This window comes from Scheffersomyces xylosifermentans, assembly GCF_036884685.1.
Source record: "Scheffersomyces xylosifermentans strain CBS 12540 chromosome Unknown RJT20scaffold_6, whole genome shotgun sequence".
In the NCBI taxonomy this organism is placed as follows: Eukaryota; Fungi; Ascomycota; class Pichiomycetes; order Serinales; family Debaryomycetaceae; genus Scheffersomyces; species Scheffersomyces xylosifermentans.
In genome coordinates, this window is record NW_027042944.1 from 671139 (window position 1) to 686320 (window position 15182).

Here is a 15182-nt window from a genome sequence, read left to right on the forward strand (position 1 = left end):
CAATAGGATAAATCTCCCTTAACGCTCCCCTTCGCCAAACGGCTCCCCTTTTTTTGTAGTCTTGGCTTAGAATTACGGTGTTGCATTTTATGCACAGCAGTTCCTCCGCCATGTAATTGCCATAATCTCAGTGTAACGTCGTCGTCTCGCCCTGTTGCTTTGAATTCAGGGTTTGGATGGCTGGGCACTCTTGCTTCACCCTTTTCATCCAATCCTATGCTTTCTTCTTTACAAATTAATTGAAATATACCTTCGTCTCTCTCTTATAGTTTTGCCAATACCCTCCTGACTTACTAAACGTTATTGTCTGCCCCTTAAGCGCCAAATCCTTGTTGTATTCTTTTTGGTAGCGCTGTCTTTCTTAAACAAAGAATGCGTGAGATTTGATAGTGTCAAAAATGACAAAATATCAGTTTGCGACATAGAAATCGAATACCTAACATACTAAAATCTAATGTAAGTGCTTATTTTTATACAAATAGGCCTACTGTTCTACTGAGTATACCTACATTCCTCAATGCGTTGCTCTGAAATGACGTAAATATTATACTATTGTAAATATGACTAAAAAGGTTCATACAATGGGTACAAACTTGGGTAAGAATCTATAAACCCAGATACAAAGAGCCCAAAGTCACTAGCATTAGTATACACGAAGATCTCCTTACAAGTAGAACTTTCTCTTGTCTCTCTCCATGTCTGGTCTGTGCTCCCAAACGGTTTCTCCTCTTATTCCCTTTTGCATTCTTCTCAACTTAAGCGTGAATTGAGGTCCCAACTCCTGTAAACCGACCTTCTCCTCATTCCTGAAGATGTATCTGTGTCTTCTAAAGAAAATGAAGTCTCTTTGATTATGCAATGTGATGACTTGTCTACTGACAATCTCGGGGTTGTGAGGGAAGATAGTCTGGAACATACGGCCCACAGTTTTACCCATTCTGGTGTTGAAGTTGTTCAACACAATCTCCGGAATGTGATCAGTGGCTCTTCCATGACCTTCAATTTCCTTGGTATCTACTATTGATGTGATTGAAAAGTAAAAAGTTGGGCCATCTGGCAAATGAATGAATGTTATTCCAGAGACTTTCTTCTTATCTTCGTTTATCACAAGCAAGTCAGTGAAATCACGATTTTTGGCATGCTTAGCGATATCTTTCATGGAGTATTCCTTCTTTCTCTTGATGAACGTCACGTTGGGCAAAAAGTCCATGATCATGTCTGCAAACTCGTATGCTGGCTTCTTTGCGTTTTCACTGGTGGTGAGCAAGAGTTTAGGCTCTACGCCTGAAGAGAAGTATTGCTGGAACTCGTCCTCACCTTCTACTTCGGCCGCTATTGTTTCATCGTACACTCTCTTGCTTTCTATGGTTGCTGGGATGTTATTGGCCAATCTTTCCTCCTTCAACTCTGGATTCAATCTCTCTTCCTTGGCTCTTTCTGCTCTTAATTTGTGCTTTTGCTTATTCTTGTCATGCTTAATTTCCCCAAAGATTTTCTGTCTTCTCTGTTTGTTTTTGATATTCTTTAACGCCTCCGACGTGTTACCTCCAGCCATCTTCACTGCTACTGTTGTACTACAAAAACTTTATACAAAATAGACTTATCGTTAATATTTCACTCCATCTCTAATTTTTTTTATTTGTACGATGAGCTTATTTTTTTCCCGTTGATACAGGTGCGGAAAATGAGGGGCAGGCACGGAACAATACCAACAGTATAGATGTTTGAGATTAAAGAACAAGAAGTGAGTATTTTAACCAAGTTGTTCTTTTGTCGGCTGAGTGTCGGTAGCAGATGGACGCACATCGATGGGTTTGCATAGAAACGTAGTGAGTTCATGGGCTCGGGCAATAAAACAGAAACGGTGGGTGATATACGACAATGTATCTGTAGGACCTGCTAACCATGTAATAGATCTCTTTAACTCGGTCTTCCCCAGCAACTTGCAACATGAAAGGCTTGAGGAACAGGGAGCTAAATTGAATGAGCTCTGGGGAAGCGGATTGCACTTTGTGTATAATAACCAATCCAATTCGACATTGGGAAAGGACGGATACGACAATTACCAGGCTCCATGCGACGATGAAGGCAATGGCTTGTTCAAAAGACGAATGTGGGTCAGGGGCACTTTAGACTTCAGAATTGCTTCAGAAAAGCATTTCGACGGCACAATAAGATGTGAAGAGGCTGTCCATCTGATTCGAACCGTTGGAGAGTCTACTTTCGTTAATATACATCGAGATTTCACCGACCATCACGGTAATCCATTACTTAAGGAAACAAGAACTTTGGTTTATTCCAATGATGATTACCAAGGGAGAACATTAACTCACAGCTACCCCCAATACGATTCCACCATTGCATTAAAGTTGACCCCTGTGTCTTTACTCAAGTACAGTATGTTGACTTATAACCTTCATAAAATTCACTATGACAAACAGTATTGTCAAGAAATAGAGCAATTGCCCAACACCATAGTCCACGGACCATTCATGGTTACGCTAGCTCTTTACTGGTTTCGCCAATTGCATCCGAACGTCAACTTCGAGAAATTCACTTACAAAAATATTGAGCCTTGCTTTGTCGATGAAGAGATAACACTAGCGTATAGCAAGGACTCCGAATCGGAATACAATATTGCAATCATTAATAAGAATTTGGGCAAGAAATATCTAGACGGTTTCCTAGCTCTTCGAACAATTTAAGAGTGCCTGGCCTGAGTGAACATAAGGGTTATATTAATTTAAAATTTTCTAAATAGGATTCTATTCGCTATATAAACAAGGCGCTGGGTTTTCATTGGACAATTGACTCTTAAAACAAGGTATCGATTAGATCACTGTTAAACCTCGTATAATGGTGTCTCGTCTATGTTGTGTATGTCTAAAAAGCTTCTATTCATAGCCAACAATTTCAAAACAGGAACCAAACCTATAAGTAACGAATTCTTGTACTAGCCTTGGTTCGTTGATGACAACATCAGGACCTCTACAAGAAATTATATCGCCCTTACCTGCAACAATAGCCATCTTCTTGGGCCACAAGGAAACATCTGGAAGTGTAGTCTCTGGTTCTTTGTTCAAAATCATATTGCTAATATTATCTGCAGCTTGTATTCCCATGTGTAGAGCCCATCCTGCTGACTTAATTACATCAATTTCAACGAGATCACCTGCAACATAGAAGTTTGGTAATTCGTTATCATCCCTGCTCAATTGCAAGTATTTGTTGACAGAGAGGTTCTTCTTTGGACTCAAAAACTTTGTCTGCAATTCATCTGAAAGATAGTCTAAGTTATTTCTGGAAGCGGTACACCACAAATTGAAATCTGAAGAAATAACATCTCCATTGGTAGCTACTAAATCACCGCCTTCCATCTCCTCGGCGATTCTTACATTTAAGTGCAACTTCACGCCAGCATCTTCGAAACTCTTCTTCACCAGCTCCTTGAAAGACTCAGCTAGTGGCTCCGGTGGGAATGTTGGATGGGGGTGAATTAAGTTGACGGTCTTGTCAGGAAATTCAACTTTAATATCAGCCGCTAATTCCACACCAACTGCACCAGCACCAATAACGGAAACGATTTGGCTATCAGCGATTTTCTTCCTGCTATCCTTCATTTCGTCTAAGAAGATGGCTTTATCGTGGGCTTTGGGAGTAACAGGCCACTGGCGATCCCTTCCACTGGCTAAAATAACATAGTCGAAGGAGATGTTCGATTTATTGTCAGAACCATTCAATTGATACTGGGCTTCTGTAGCATTTAATGAGTTGATCTTACCGTGAATAAAATTCAACTCTAACGGACTTCCCTGTGAGTTGCTCTTGAGCAATTCTTCCTTTAATCTAGGGTCAGCTGTGAGGACCTTATTAAAGCTATACTTGGTAAATTTGGTAAAAGGAATATACTGCGTTTGAGCAAATTCTGGGTTGACAATACACCTGGGAGCACCAAGAGCATTGAACAACCCAGCTCTAGGCTCGACCAACGTGACTGAAATTTTCCTCTCCTGTGGTTCCTTGCTGAACTTCTTATGGAATTGGTTCAAGGCTGCTAATCCCGCGAAAGAACCTCCAACAATAAGAATATTTGTCTTAAGCGCAATTGCTCTTGCACCTTTTTCGAAGTTAGAAATAGCTATTGTCATAATTCTGGTATTAAAGCGGAGTGATAGTTCTAAGGTATACTTCCATATATTCTCTTCTCCAAAACCTGTGGCCGCTTGTCGCTTTTATACTTTATCCATGTTCCATTAATTTTGCATCAATTCCGAATGTGGAGTCGCTTATTTTTTTGGACAGTTTCCGTACTTTGGATTTTTTCACAGCAATAGATCTAGGAGATAGCTAGGATATATTTAGGAATACGGAGATAATTATCTGATCCGGTCGATGATCAAGTGAATACACCCTTAGTAATATTCGGATCAGATATCGGACATCACGCCTCGGAAATGTTATTTTGTATATTAATTGTCTATAATGTTCTACATAAGGAGAAAAAATTCTGAGAAAAAATTCTTGCTTAAAGTCCCAATGTCGCCCGTACTTTACCAATACAATAATCTTTATATTCTTGAACGTAATGCTCATGATTTAAAGATACTTCTCCTCCGAGTTCGCTGACGATTTCCTCGTTTCCACCGACTAGGACCATGCCACTAGGCATAACAGACAAATCGGGGAATGGTTCTAATAATCTATGGTCCAAGATTAAACTTGTGATATTATTAGCTGTTTGACGTCCCATGTACATTGCCCAACCAGCAGACTTGATGATTGGAAAGTCCACTAAATCTCCTATCACAAAGAAATTAGGATGCTCAGATCCATCCGCTGACAACTGCAAATACTCATTTACTCGGATATTTCTCTTCGAGGTCACGAATTGAGCCTTCAAATCATTTGAAAGTATTTCAGTGTTATTCTTGTGGGAGGTGCACCAAAAATTGTAGGAAGACTTAATTGTTTCATTTTTGGTAGTTTTCAAGTCTCCATTAGAGGATTCCTCCGAAATTCTGGTGTTTGTGTACAATTTCACACCTCCTCTTAGTAAAGAATCATGAATAGCATCCTGAAAGTCGGTGCTTAATGGCTCGGGAGGAAACTTTTCATGAGGATGGATTAAATTGACTATTTTCTCTGGGAATCTATTCTTGACATCACCAGCTATTTCTATTCCCACGGCCCCTCCTCCAATCACGGATATTATTTGGTGCTTATCTATCTCTTCGTGAGCTTTATTCATTTCTTTCATGTAGTGGTTGAAAGTATAAGCTTCAGGGGTTGTGGGCCAACTCCTGTCTCTACCTGATGCCAATATGACGTAATCGAAATCAATTATAGCTTTTGCGCTGTCCTCATTTAGTTGATATTGTGCTTTGTGTTCGTCCAAGTAAGTTACACTACCTTGAACATAAGTCAATTCGAAGCCAAACTTTCCATTAGTACTGTCTCCTTCTATAGTTAATGATTGGGCTACCTGCTCATCTTTGGAAATAACTTTATCAAACTGTAGTCCGTTCAACTCGCTGAAAGCAACATATTGTGTCTTTGCAAAGTCCGGGTCAACGATAGCTCGAGGAATGCCTATAATATTAAGAAATCCAGCACGAGGCTCCACAAGAGTAATAGAAATCTTTGAGGTTTGATCGTCGAACCACAGCTTATATTGAGGCAATGTTGACTTTTGGGTTAAGTGGTCTTGTAAGCTTTTTATGGCCGCTAATCCAGCATAAGCTCCTCCGACGATTAATATGTTAGTAGTGAAAGGGGTCAGAATAGAGGTTACGGTTTGGCGAAGCACTGTTGGCGTGGTAAGTGGCATGTTGACCTCCGAAGCGTTTGTCAACGATGCCATCAACTTTTCTGGTGAAGAAGACATGCTAAAAGAATGAAAAAAGTGGCTACGACGCACTGCGGAGAACCCCCTTTAAATATGTTTGAGCCGTCTATAAGATCTAGGCACAGATTCTCGATGATCAGAAGCGAACTTAAGAACCACAATACACAACCACTCTTTTTCTTAGAAAAGAAATGGCTTTAAAAGCTTAAAATTGCCAAGTAGGTTTTTTTTTTCTCAAAAAGCTACTCATCCGCTATTGGCTTATCTTTTTGATCTCTCACGCTCGTTTTCCGGAATTTCGTCTCTGATGAGGAGAGTCTACTGGTATGCAATGGTGTTGCTATAGGGTTCTTCACTAATCGAAAAGAAATTACGAAAGATTGACAAAACTTACAGGGTCTGTGGGTGACGGAGGACTTGATAAGTTGCTTTATTGCACGGACCAAGAACGTATGATCGCTTTACTTGTCCGTTTTTAACTCAAATGGCAGCAACCTTAAAAAAATTATCGAAACCATCGCTGGCAAAATAATTCGTTATGAAATGCATCCGAATTCAGGCATCCTGCATCATGTGTGAATCTTTACTGTCAAGTGCAGTACCTGCGGATTCAAAAACCACCGGATGTATGCTCTACCATCAAGAAATGGTGCAACATGTCGGTTTAATGACACGTCAAAATGTGCTTTAGTTTGACACAATGGAACCCGGAGCTGGTTTATTGTTTAATGGTAAATCACAGGGCTAACGGTAGGAATCACTGGAAAAAAGACTTGTCATAAAATGCCTACTCTGTCGCCGCAATAGGAACGTTATTCTTGTTGGTAATTAGGGACCCCGAAATTCATTGTCTGCAAGTAAGTTCACTGTAAAAATCGAACGAGTTATCGTATACCCAATTTATTAGAGTTTTGGTTATTGTATTTTAAGTTCTGTTGTTAGGAGACTTAGACATACAAGCCTTACTATCCCCCCACCTAATAAACCAATAGTATAACAGACCTGTGGGTTATGGTCACTAAGCCTAATCCTGTGACTTCGGGTGCATATTGCGTATACAGTACCAGTATTTTGCAATCATGATGACTGCTGCTGGTAGCTAACAATAATAGATGATCAACTATTAGTGGGATTATACCTTCAAAGTGGTTTGACTAGTGCACCAGTAGAGTATTTATCATAGAAGTCGCTTCAAGGATCAAAACACGCTAAAAGTACGCTGGAATCGCTCAAATTGTGTGACCTCTGCTACGAGATTAAACAAAAAAAAGTATTAAGAATCGTATACTTAAATAAAAAGTTATTACATACGCTATGAAATGCCCATCGATGACGGGCTTTTTTGATAATATTATGGCTAATGCTGGCTTGGAGTCCCTTAGTTCTCCAAGAACTTGAAAAGAAATGTGGTGAAAGTGGCTAAGAAAATGAAAACACAAATCATGTTTGGTCCGAATTTGTCACCGTACTCGACGGCCTTTTTTTCTCTAATCATAATCACTCTCCAAATGTACTTATAAGTGGCATATATGATGGTAAACAATGCGGTGATGAAAAATCCAATAGAGGCAGTCAAAGCGGAGTTGTTACCGTAGTTCAACAAAGCAATGGCAGTACCACCCAAAATCATACCGATAGATAACCAACTCAAGAAGGTTCTCTCGTTGGCAAAGTAGACCTTAGGCTCAATTCTAATAGGAATACTGATCTTAGTACCCTTTGGCAACTTGTCTTTGAAGGTTGCGTTCAAGTCAAAGTTGGTACCTGGCTTGACAGTAAAAGTACGATCATCGTTGAAGTAGTGCAAGAACTGTCCATACAAGTGGTATAAGAAAGTTGTAATTGGAGAGTCGGTGTGTCTGTTAGTGTAAGTGTTTGGCAACAACAAAGGTGTAGACTCGTCCAAGTCCTCTTCTAATGGGTTGATGTCGTTAGAGAAGTGGACTCCAGTGTATGAAGATCCAGTCAACTCTTCTTCATCCAATTCACCACCAGAAGAAGAGGATCTCATGATTCTGCTTTGAGGGTTTCTGTGGATACCATATTCTTGAATAACCTTAGGTTTTCTAATATCGACGTCCATTTGAGTGTACCAGAAAGGCAATAAGTTGGTATGTTCAGTCAACAAAGTTGCACCACCGTGGATGAACTTAGAGAACTTAGGAACGGCTTCAACCAAATGAGAAGCGACCAAGTCTCTGACCCACATTGGTGGTTCTTGTCCCATTTGAGTTTGTAACTTGACTTCCAAAACGGCGTAAGGGAAACGACAAATGTCCTTTTCAGGTAATTGAGAGAATGGGTAGTCAACACCAATGTCCATTCTTCTCCAGTTTCCATTGGTCCTGTCATAACCATCAAAGTCATCTTCTCTGATCATAGACAATTCTGTGTCTAAAGAGATACGAACTCTGGCATCGCCTGGCAACTGGAAAGCAGTTCTGTTGTAGAAAGATCTCATCACTGGTCTATATTTCTCCTTTAAGATTCTGTATTGGACTTCCTTGGCCAATCTCTCCAAGTTGTCAATCTCTTGTGGAGACTTCTTACCGTCTCTTCTCATCTTCTCGAAGGCTTGTTCTGCGGTGAACTCACCAGTCAAGAAGCTGTTGACCTTCTTTTCCTTCAAGGCAAATCTAGCCTTGACAGATTTCTCACCGGTCCAATCTTCACGATGGGTCTTTCTCTCAACGAAGATTTGCTCGGACTTCATACCACCATACCATCTCAAACGAATGGCTTCGGCACCTTCATCCTTTCTCAATCTTCCGTAGTAAAGGTCCATTTCCTTGTTATCGAAATAAATCGAGGTAATGGCAGAGTCTTCAGGCTCGAATTCCTTGTCGGCGTTGAAAACCAAAACTGGCAAGTGCTTCAAGATGATCAACTTCAATTCGGTGATATTGTCTGGGTGGACCCAATATTTAGTAGTTTGTCTAACGAAGTTTTGTTGGGATCCACCAGCAGAAGAGTCACCCTTGACTGGGTTACCTCTGGTTCTGACCAAGTCATACAATTTAGATAATTTGACAATCAAGTTGTCGTAGTTGTCTTTGTAGAAAGGCTTAGAGTTCAAACGGGCCTGGAAAATAGGCTTCAAGTTGAATTTCGTGGTTTTGTCGTGCTTCTTGATGATCTTTTGGAAACCAGTGTAGTTCAAACGGGTGAACTTGGCCAAGTCATGGACATCTGCAATGATGTCACTCAATTCTTGTTCTAAGTCCTCGAAATCTTGTTCTTGTGGTGGGTTCTTGACGGCTGGGTCTTTGTTTTGGTAACGTTGCAAGGCATCGACGACTTCGTAGACGTACAGTTCCAGTTCCTTGATTCTACGGTTAACCTCGGTATTCTTGACCTTGGTGAAAGAGTACACTTTGTCGAGCTCCACTTCCATGTTGTTGAGGAACTCTTCTTCCAAGTCGTTGGACCACTGGTAGTCATTTTCCTTGAGTCCTTTCTTCAACTGGTGCTTCAAGTCATCGTAGGCAATGTAGTAGAACGAGTAGTTCTTGATGAGGGCCTTTCTCAAGTGTTCACCGAATTTCATTGTTTAGAAACGATGGTTGGTGTATTCTGGTAGAAAGTGGTAGTGATGCCGATGGGGTGTGTTATGTCGGTTAATGTGTAGCGGTGGAATTTGACGTATTTGACGTGGTCGACAGGTTTCTGGTTGCTTAATGGTAGACCGCTTTGCAATTGTAGTAACGCCGATGGGGTTGTCCTGGGAATAGCAGCACTGGCTGTTGGTTTCTACCGTATCAATTGAGAAACAACTACCTGGTAACCGCTCAAAATTTCATACAATCACAATGATTGGTCCGCCTGCCTATATATAAAGAATGAAAGAAGAATCCTCTGTAATTAGCGATGTAAAATACAACATGGGTATCAGTAATTAACCTACGTTCCTAAACGGGTAAGGGCATCTTGATTGGGAGAGTGCATGGAATTGGCAGAGACAAGGCCCACGTGTGGTACTGATAAATTGGCAGGGCAGAAATCGATGGAGGAGAGGGGGGGAGGGTAGGAATTCCCGTGGTAACGGATCACGTGACACGTTTTAATTTTTTATGATTAATCGGGTTATACAGTACGAGATACAAACTTCTACATAGATTAATTTTAATATTATTGTTTCTGACGTATAAGCTAGCGATGCCCAAAGGTTAATGTTAATATTACGGCGCACGGTTGAGCAATCTCGTATTTATGCTTCAAAAACCTCGATGAGATGAGCTTCATGTGGGCTTCGTGTTAGCCTCGTCGTTGGGGGTGCAGTGGGCTGGCCAAAAAATTACCTGGTCTAGTGGTGTTTTGTTTGGATTCTTTTTCTCTTGATGTTACCATGTACAACGTAGTAGTATCTTCAACGTAGTAGTATCTTCTCCGGCTCAGCCAAGAAGTTTTAATAGCAATTGGCAAAAACTTAGAACAAAAAAAGGTCGTACCCGGATTCGAACCGGGGTTGGTCGGATCAAAACCGACAGTGATAACCACTACACTATACAACCTTGTTGTTGAATAAAAGTGTGTCAGTTGCGCTAATATAGTTTAAAACTCACGTGATTATAATCACGCGCAATTTCCAAATACATCCGTGCCGCTGTTTTTTTGATATTCTGTTAAGTACTGCGGTATGGATTTAAAGTTTTGAAGAGGTTATCTTCCCACTGGCTAGCACTTTATATGTATTTTACTAGTTTTTCATCTTTTTGACCAAGGGGTCGCCTGATTCGTCCAATAATCAGGATTTAGAGAATTCGAGGTCATAAATTTCTTCGGACATATAATTTAATTGGAGGCTGCTTGATATGCTTCAGTTTATAGCATTACTACTATTGATATGTACCATTAATGGAGAATATTATCTAATTTGCAGCCAAATGAGTACAAAATGAGTGTTATTCAACATTCCAATTCGTACTACTTAACTTTCAACTGCACTATTCCTGACATGTAACCGCTTTCTATGTGTGAAACATATTAAAAGGCTATATATTGTATACTGAAAATGTGTAATTATGTCCATATTCTTTCTCTTTCACCACTTGAAACATACATGGTTCTTATAAAGATGGCTCTGGTACTAAAAATTCCAATAGGTTGTTGTATACTTCGACACCTGATCCGTAGGCAAGCTCGTACCCCATACCGCCAGCCCCATAGTTGTTAAGTACATCATTATCTCTATTCTGGAAATCAGCCTTTCTTTCTACAGAAAGGTTGAGTCCATCCTTTCTTGCTGGTCTGAAACCCACATTAACTCTTACAATATCAAAATATCTCTTCTGAGTTTCTTCATCCACCTTCATTAGTTCGGGGTACAACACCTGCCCTCTCTCTAATAAGCCTCTTGTATCATCATCACGAACTCCGCTGAATGTTTCGTTAATTTGTTTGGTACCGCCTAAAATGATACCCCCATTCAATGGACGAGGTATGACGAATGTCCACAATCCTTCTTTCAGTTGGTGGGTTATTGTCTGCTTGTAGTAAGGACAATTAGCTGGAGGATTGATCAATAACGTCTGACCTCTAATTGGGAAGCCCGTTGGATCATGACCACCGTCATATTGCAATCCTGTTCCACTGCAGTTAATGATTATAGGTTGGTTAGGTACATGAAGGTTCACCTGTCTTAAGGTTGTCAATTTTGTCTGGATAAACTTTACCTGGTACTCATACTTCAACTTACGCTGCAAGAACTGAAGGTAGAGTGGAGCGTTGACCACCCATGTGTCATATCTTACTCCTAAGTCTACTCCATCAGGCAATTTCTCCTTCGGCAAGATAGCAAAATTGTTCATCCCTTCAGAGAAGCCTGGGGCGATGTTCTTGTATAAGTCATCGGGCAGCTCGAAGTATTCAATCGCTTCCACGAACTCAATTGAGCTTTCGGGGTTGGTTTTGGCCAATTCTTCGAATTTTCGTAAGGTTACTCTGGTCAACTTTGATTCGACGGCTTCCTGCGGATTCTTACTTGGAAAAGGTCTGAAATGAGCGCCTGCCCAAGGCGATGTATAGTGAATGTGATTGGACAAAGTAGTATTCATCGAAGGATCATGGGGACCATATTCAGCGATGATTGTGATCTCCACTGCCAGACGCTTTACTCTTTCGCATATGGCCAATGCAGTGGAGAGCCCGAGCACACCGGCACCTACGATGACAACTTGTTGTTTCGATCTCTTTGACATTGTACTGATAAAGATGAGTTAGAGTATTCGCAATTTATCCTGATTGAAAAATTTCGGGGAAATATGGGGAAATTTATATGGACTTTTTTTCAATACTACATGAACAATGAAGAGACTATATCGGAATTCAATATAAAATTAATCATTAGGTAAAGTAGATATAAGTAGATATTCCCGATTCAAAAGCGGAATTCTAGCCGAAGACGTATCCGCATGTATTAGCTGTTTTTTGCAATTTTATAGATCGTTTGCCGTGCAGATGGAGAAGTGCAACATAATGTCTTGCAAAAGTCTAATTTTGCTCAGGATTGATACCTATGTTAACTAAAAGAGGAATATACTTTAGATTTAGCACCTTTCGTTAAGCCATCAAAATTTGCTAATGCTGTACTGCGACCTGGTTCCACCCCCCTCGTCACCACTCCCTCCTCTTATAAAACAGTGGCAATACTATACTATCAATTTTTACCCTAGTCGTTTCGAACAGCTTTAAACGAATATACACATACAGCTTCTAACTTACGTCTCGCTTCAGCATCCACCAACTCCAGAACCCTCTTCCTCTTGGCATTTTTCATCTCCCCCAACTTTGCCCAATGGGATCCTCACACCGCCTAATCTGCCCATTGTCTTCGATAGTCGATAGCCGTACAGTTTTCAATGTCACGTGATCGAAACACTGATAACCGTCGAAGTTCTTTGGCCCGCCAAAAGAGCCAAAAAAAAATGGGGATCATCGAGTTGTGCGCTAGTTGCGTATTGAAGTAAGCAACTTTATAGTATTTCTTTCGCTACTGATAATTGTTCCGGCCATACATTAGCGAACACAATGGCTTATAAAGACCTTGTACCTGTTGGTACCTCATTGATTATTGGAGCCACTTCTTTCGGACTCGGAGTTATCTATTCTCAATGGCCCTATGATCTCAACACTTTATGGAGGTACGACTCTACTGGTTTAGCATTCGACAGGTCTCTTGCCCACTACTCGGTATGGGCCAATTCGCCTATGTACGTGCACTACACATTCCATGCCGTGATGGGCCTCGGTCTCATTGGTACATTCATCAAGTTGTACAAGCCAAGCGAAGACGCTAAGTACTTTGAGTATGGAACCTTGGGATTGATGATGATTGCCATCATCGTCTACTTGACCAACTTACGAGTTGGAATCAACTCATGTCTCAGCGGAGAATGGGGTGAAGTAGATAGAAATACTGGAATTAATGTCATGGCTGCGTCGCAGGTTATGGTTGTTTTAGTGTTGATTGGTGTTTTGGTGTTGCAAGGAGGATTGTACTACGCTGAATGGTACGACAACAAGTTGAAGGAGGAATTCTACAGAAAGGAAGCCGAGGAGGCAGCAGCAGCTGCTGTGGATGCTGAAAAGCAAGAGGAAGAGGCTGTTGGTGAGGCTAGCGGTGTGGAGAAAAAGAAGAAGGATGCTAAGAAGAGAAAGCAGTAAGAACGAGGAGTTTTGCAATAATTAACCATGTGAAAGAAAGATATTTGAGACATTTCGATTGAGTTATAGCTATTTTAGTTCCTTTGGAAGAAATTTTGACTGGAGGCATCCTTTTTGCAGCTAATTGGAGAGGATGGTCAAGTTAATTCTGTTCAATTGCAAGTTCCAGCAACTCTACACTCATTTACCCACCAAACATATCAAAAAATACAATAGTGAAGCGATTTCAATGTATAGTATTATTAATTTAACGGACTCTGTTATTAGTCTAATGGACTCTGTATAGTATATGTATTTTCTGTAGCTTTTGAAGGTCTCGTTGTAAATGCATAGTTGACATAGTCAAGATTTTACTTGATGAGGATCATGTAGAAGATGGAGTATAATAACTCACTAACGTACTGTAATAAAGTTATAATAATAGAAGAAGTCACTGTTTTCAGGAGTTGGATTTGCTTCTACATCATCACCTCAACTGAATAATTATCTATATTATTAGAAGATTAAGTAGTAATATCTACCTCCATAGTTATTATGAAGAGTGCATAGCTCGCATAGTTAACATCTTACCTCCAAAGTTAAATCTCACCTCAATAGATAAAACTCCAACTCCATGTTAAACACCCACCTCCATAAGCTTCAGTCAATGTACTTCAAATACACATCCATAGTTAAGCTCCTCTAAGTATAGTTAAGCTTCACTCAATATTTAACATCCATCTCCATAGTTAACGTCCCATAGTTAAGATCCATAGTTAACCATCCCTCATTGTACTGTACATTCACTCCCATAGTTAACATAAATCCTAACATCAATCATAATGCACCACCTGCAGTACCTATTCCATCCAATAAAACAAACCAATTTTTGATTATTGAGACAACCGAAAAAAGCCAAAGCTGTAAAAGAGACTGCTATTCATAAGAAGAAGACTTGTTGAGATCTCTACGCCAAATACTTCAATCCATAGCCTAAGATGTCCGAGAAAGTCTGGGGAGATTACCCAATATATTACAAACAGCCATTCAGGGTACGTACAAGATTTCATGGGAGAAAAACGGTCAGAGATGCCGTTTGGGAAATTGAGAATGAACTCCATTGAATAGCAAAGACTCAGAATACTAACAGAAAATCCGTCTAGTGGGCCCGTTACCATGCTCATACCAAGCCACATTTCTTCTTCTCAGTGTTATTAGGAGTTTCTGCTCCATTGTTGTTGTTGGCAACCCCTATCAGAAGAAAGCTCTTGTACAGCGACCATGAACCAATTCCTCGTGTGTACCCATTGCCTACCAGAGCCAGAGATGCCTCTTTGTCCGGTTACGATGATTAGACAGCGTCAATAGAACGATATGGCCGCACAGACGACCATAACCTTGTGCATTAGATATATCTAGATCGCTACGATATGGTATATATTCATGGTTATTATTACTACCACAGCTACGATAATTTCACATAATCTCTGAGTTCAGATACATTGAACCAGAGACGCCATTTTTGTTATTTATTAAATAAAACGACAATCCGAATAATCCTTGACATGAGAAGATCATTCAAACGACAAACTTCGAAATAGTAGACGTAACTGTAACATCCTTAATAAAAAAGTATTAAAATAAAATCATACAAATATTAACAGTAAGTATTACTAGTCAGTATTACTGGTAAGTA

The 15182-nt window shown here is 40.2% G+C and overlaps 8 protein-coding genes and 1 non-coding gene across 9 annotated transcripts; 3 read left to right on the top strand and 6 right to left on the bottom strand. All coding sequences in view use genetic code 12, as the record gives it.

The window, feature by feature from the left end:
- Positions 1–432: 432 nt before the first annotated feature.
- RPF1 (rRNA-binding ribosome biosynthesis protein) lies at positions 433–1599 on the bottom strand. Its single transcript, XM_064917545.1, has one exon. It carries the CDS (start codon positions 1553–1555, stop codon positions 665–667), a length of 891 nt encoding a protein of 296 aa, XP_064773062.1. The 5' UTR covers positions 1556–1599; the 3' UTR covers positions 433–664.
- Positions 1600–1686: 87 nt separating this feature from the next.
- RJT20DRAFT_54065 (hydroxyacyl-thioester dehydratase) lies at positions 1687–2800 on the top strand. Its single transcript, XM_064920579.1, has one exon. It carries the CDS (start codon positions 1809–1811, stop codon positions 2703–2705), a length of 897 nt encoding a protein of 298 aa, XP_064773063.1. The 5' UTR covers positions 1687–1808; the 3' UTR covers positions 2706–2800.
- Positions 2801–4337, bottom strand: RJT20DRAFT_54066 (uncharacterized protein). The gene has a single exon (XM_064920580.1). It carries the CDS (start codon positions 4146–4148, stop codon positions 2895–2897), a length of 1254 nt encoding a protein of 417 aa, XP_064773064.1. The 5' UTR covers positions 4149–4337; the 3' UTR covers positions 2801–2894.
- Positions 4338–4525: 188 nt separating this feature from the next.
- On the bottom strand, positions 4526–5827 carry RJT20DRAFT_97944 (NADH dehydrogenase, internal, ubiquinone; the record flags this gene model as incomplete). Its single annotated transcript, XM_064921695.1, has 1 exon — positions 4526–5827. One exon carries the CDS (start codon positions 5825–5827, stop codon positions 4526–4528), a length of 1302 nt encoding a protein of 433 aa, XP_064773065.1.
- Positions 5828–7099: 1272 nt separating this feature from the next.
- Positions 7100–9785, bottom strand: VTC4 (Vtc4p). The gene has a single exon (XM_064917546.1). The coding sequence runs from the start codon at positions 9390–9392 to the stop codon at positions 7224–7226; it is 2169 nt and encodes a 722-aa protein (XP_064773066.1). The 5' UTR covers positions 9393–9785; the 3' UTR covers positions 7100–7223.
- Positions 9786–10284: 499 nt separating this feature from the next.
- On the bottom strand, positions 10285–10356 carry RJT20DRAFT_t127. Its single transcript has one exon. It is a non-coding gene; the product is annotated as a tRNA-Gln (tRNA).
- Positions 10357–10911: 555 nt separating this feature from the next.
- DAO2 (Dao2p) lies at positions 10912–12042 on the bottom strand (the record flags this gene model as incomplete). Its single annotated transcript, XM_064921688.1, has 1 exon — positions 10912–12042. One exon carries the CDS (start codon positions 12040–12042, stop codon positions 10912–10914), a length of 1131 nt encoding a protein of 376 aa, XP_064773067.1.
- Positions 12043–12813: 771 nt separating this feature from the next.
- CSH3 (Csh3p) lies at positions 12814–13847 on the top strand. The gene has a single exon (XM_064917547.1). The coding sequence runs from the start codon at positions 12872–12874 to the stop codon at positions 13505–13507; it is 636 nt and encodes a 211-aa protein (XP_064773068.1). The 5' UTR covers positions 12814–12871; the 3' UTR covers positions 13508–13847.
- A 628-nt stretch (positions 13848–14475) lies between these two features.
- RJT20DRAFT_129652 (uncharacterized protein) lies at positions 14476–14944 on the top strand. The gene is made up of 2 exons (XM_064917548.1): positions 14476–14538; positions 14650–14944. The coding sequence occupies exons 1-2, from the start codon at positions 14485–14487 to the stop codon at positions 14839–14841; spliced, it is 246 nt and encodes an 81-aa protein (XP_064773069.1). The 5' UTR covers positions 14476–14484; the 3' UTR covers positions 14842–14944.
- The last annotated feature ends 238 nt before the right edge of the window (positions 14945–15182 follow it).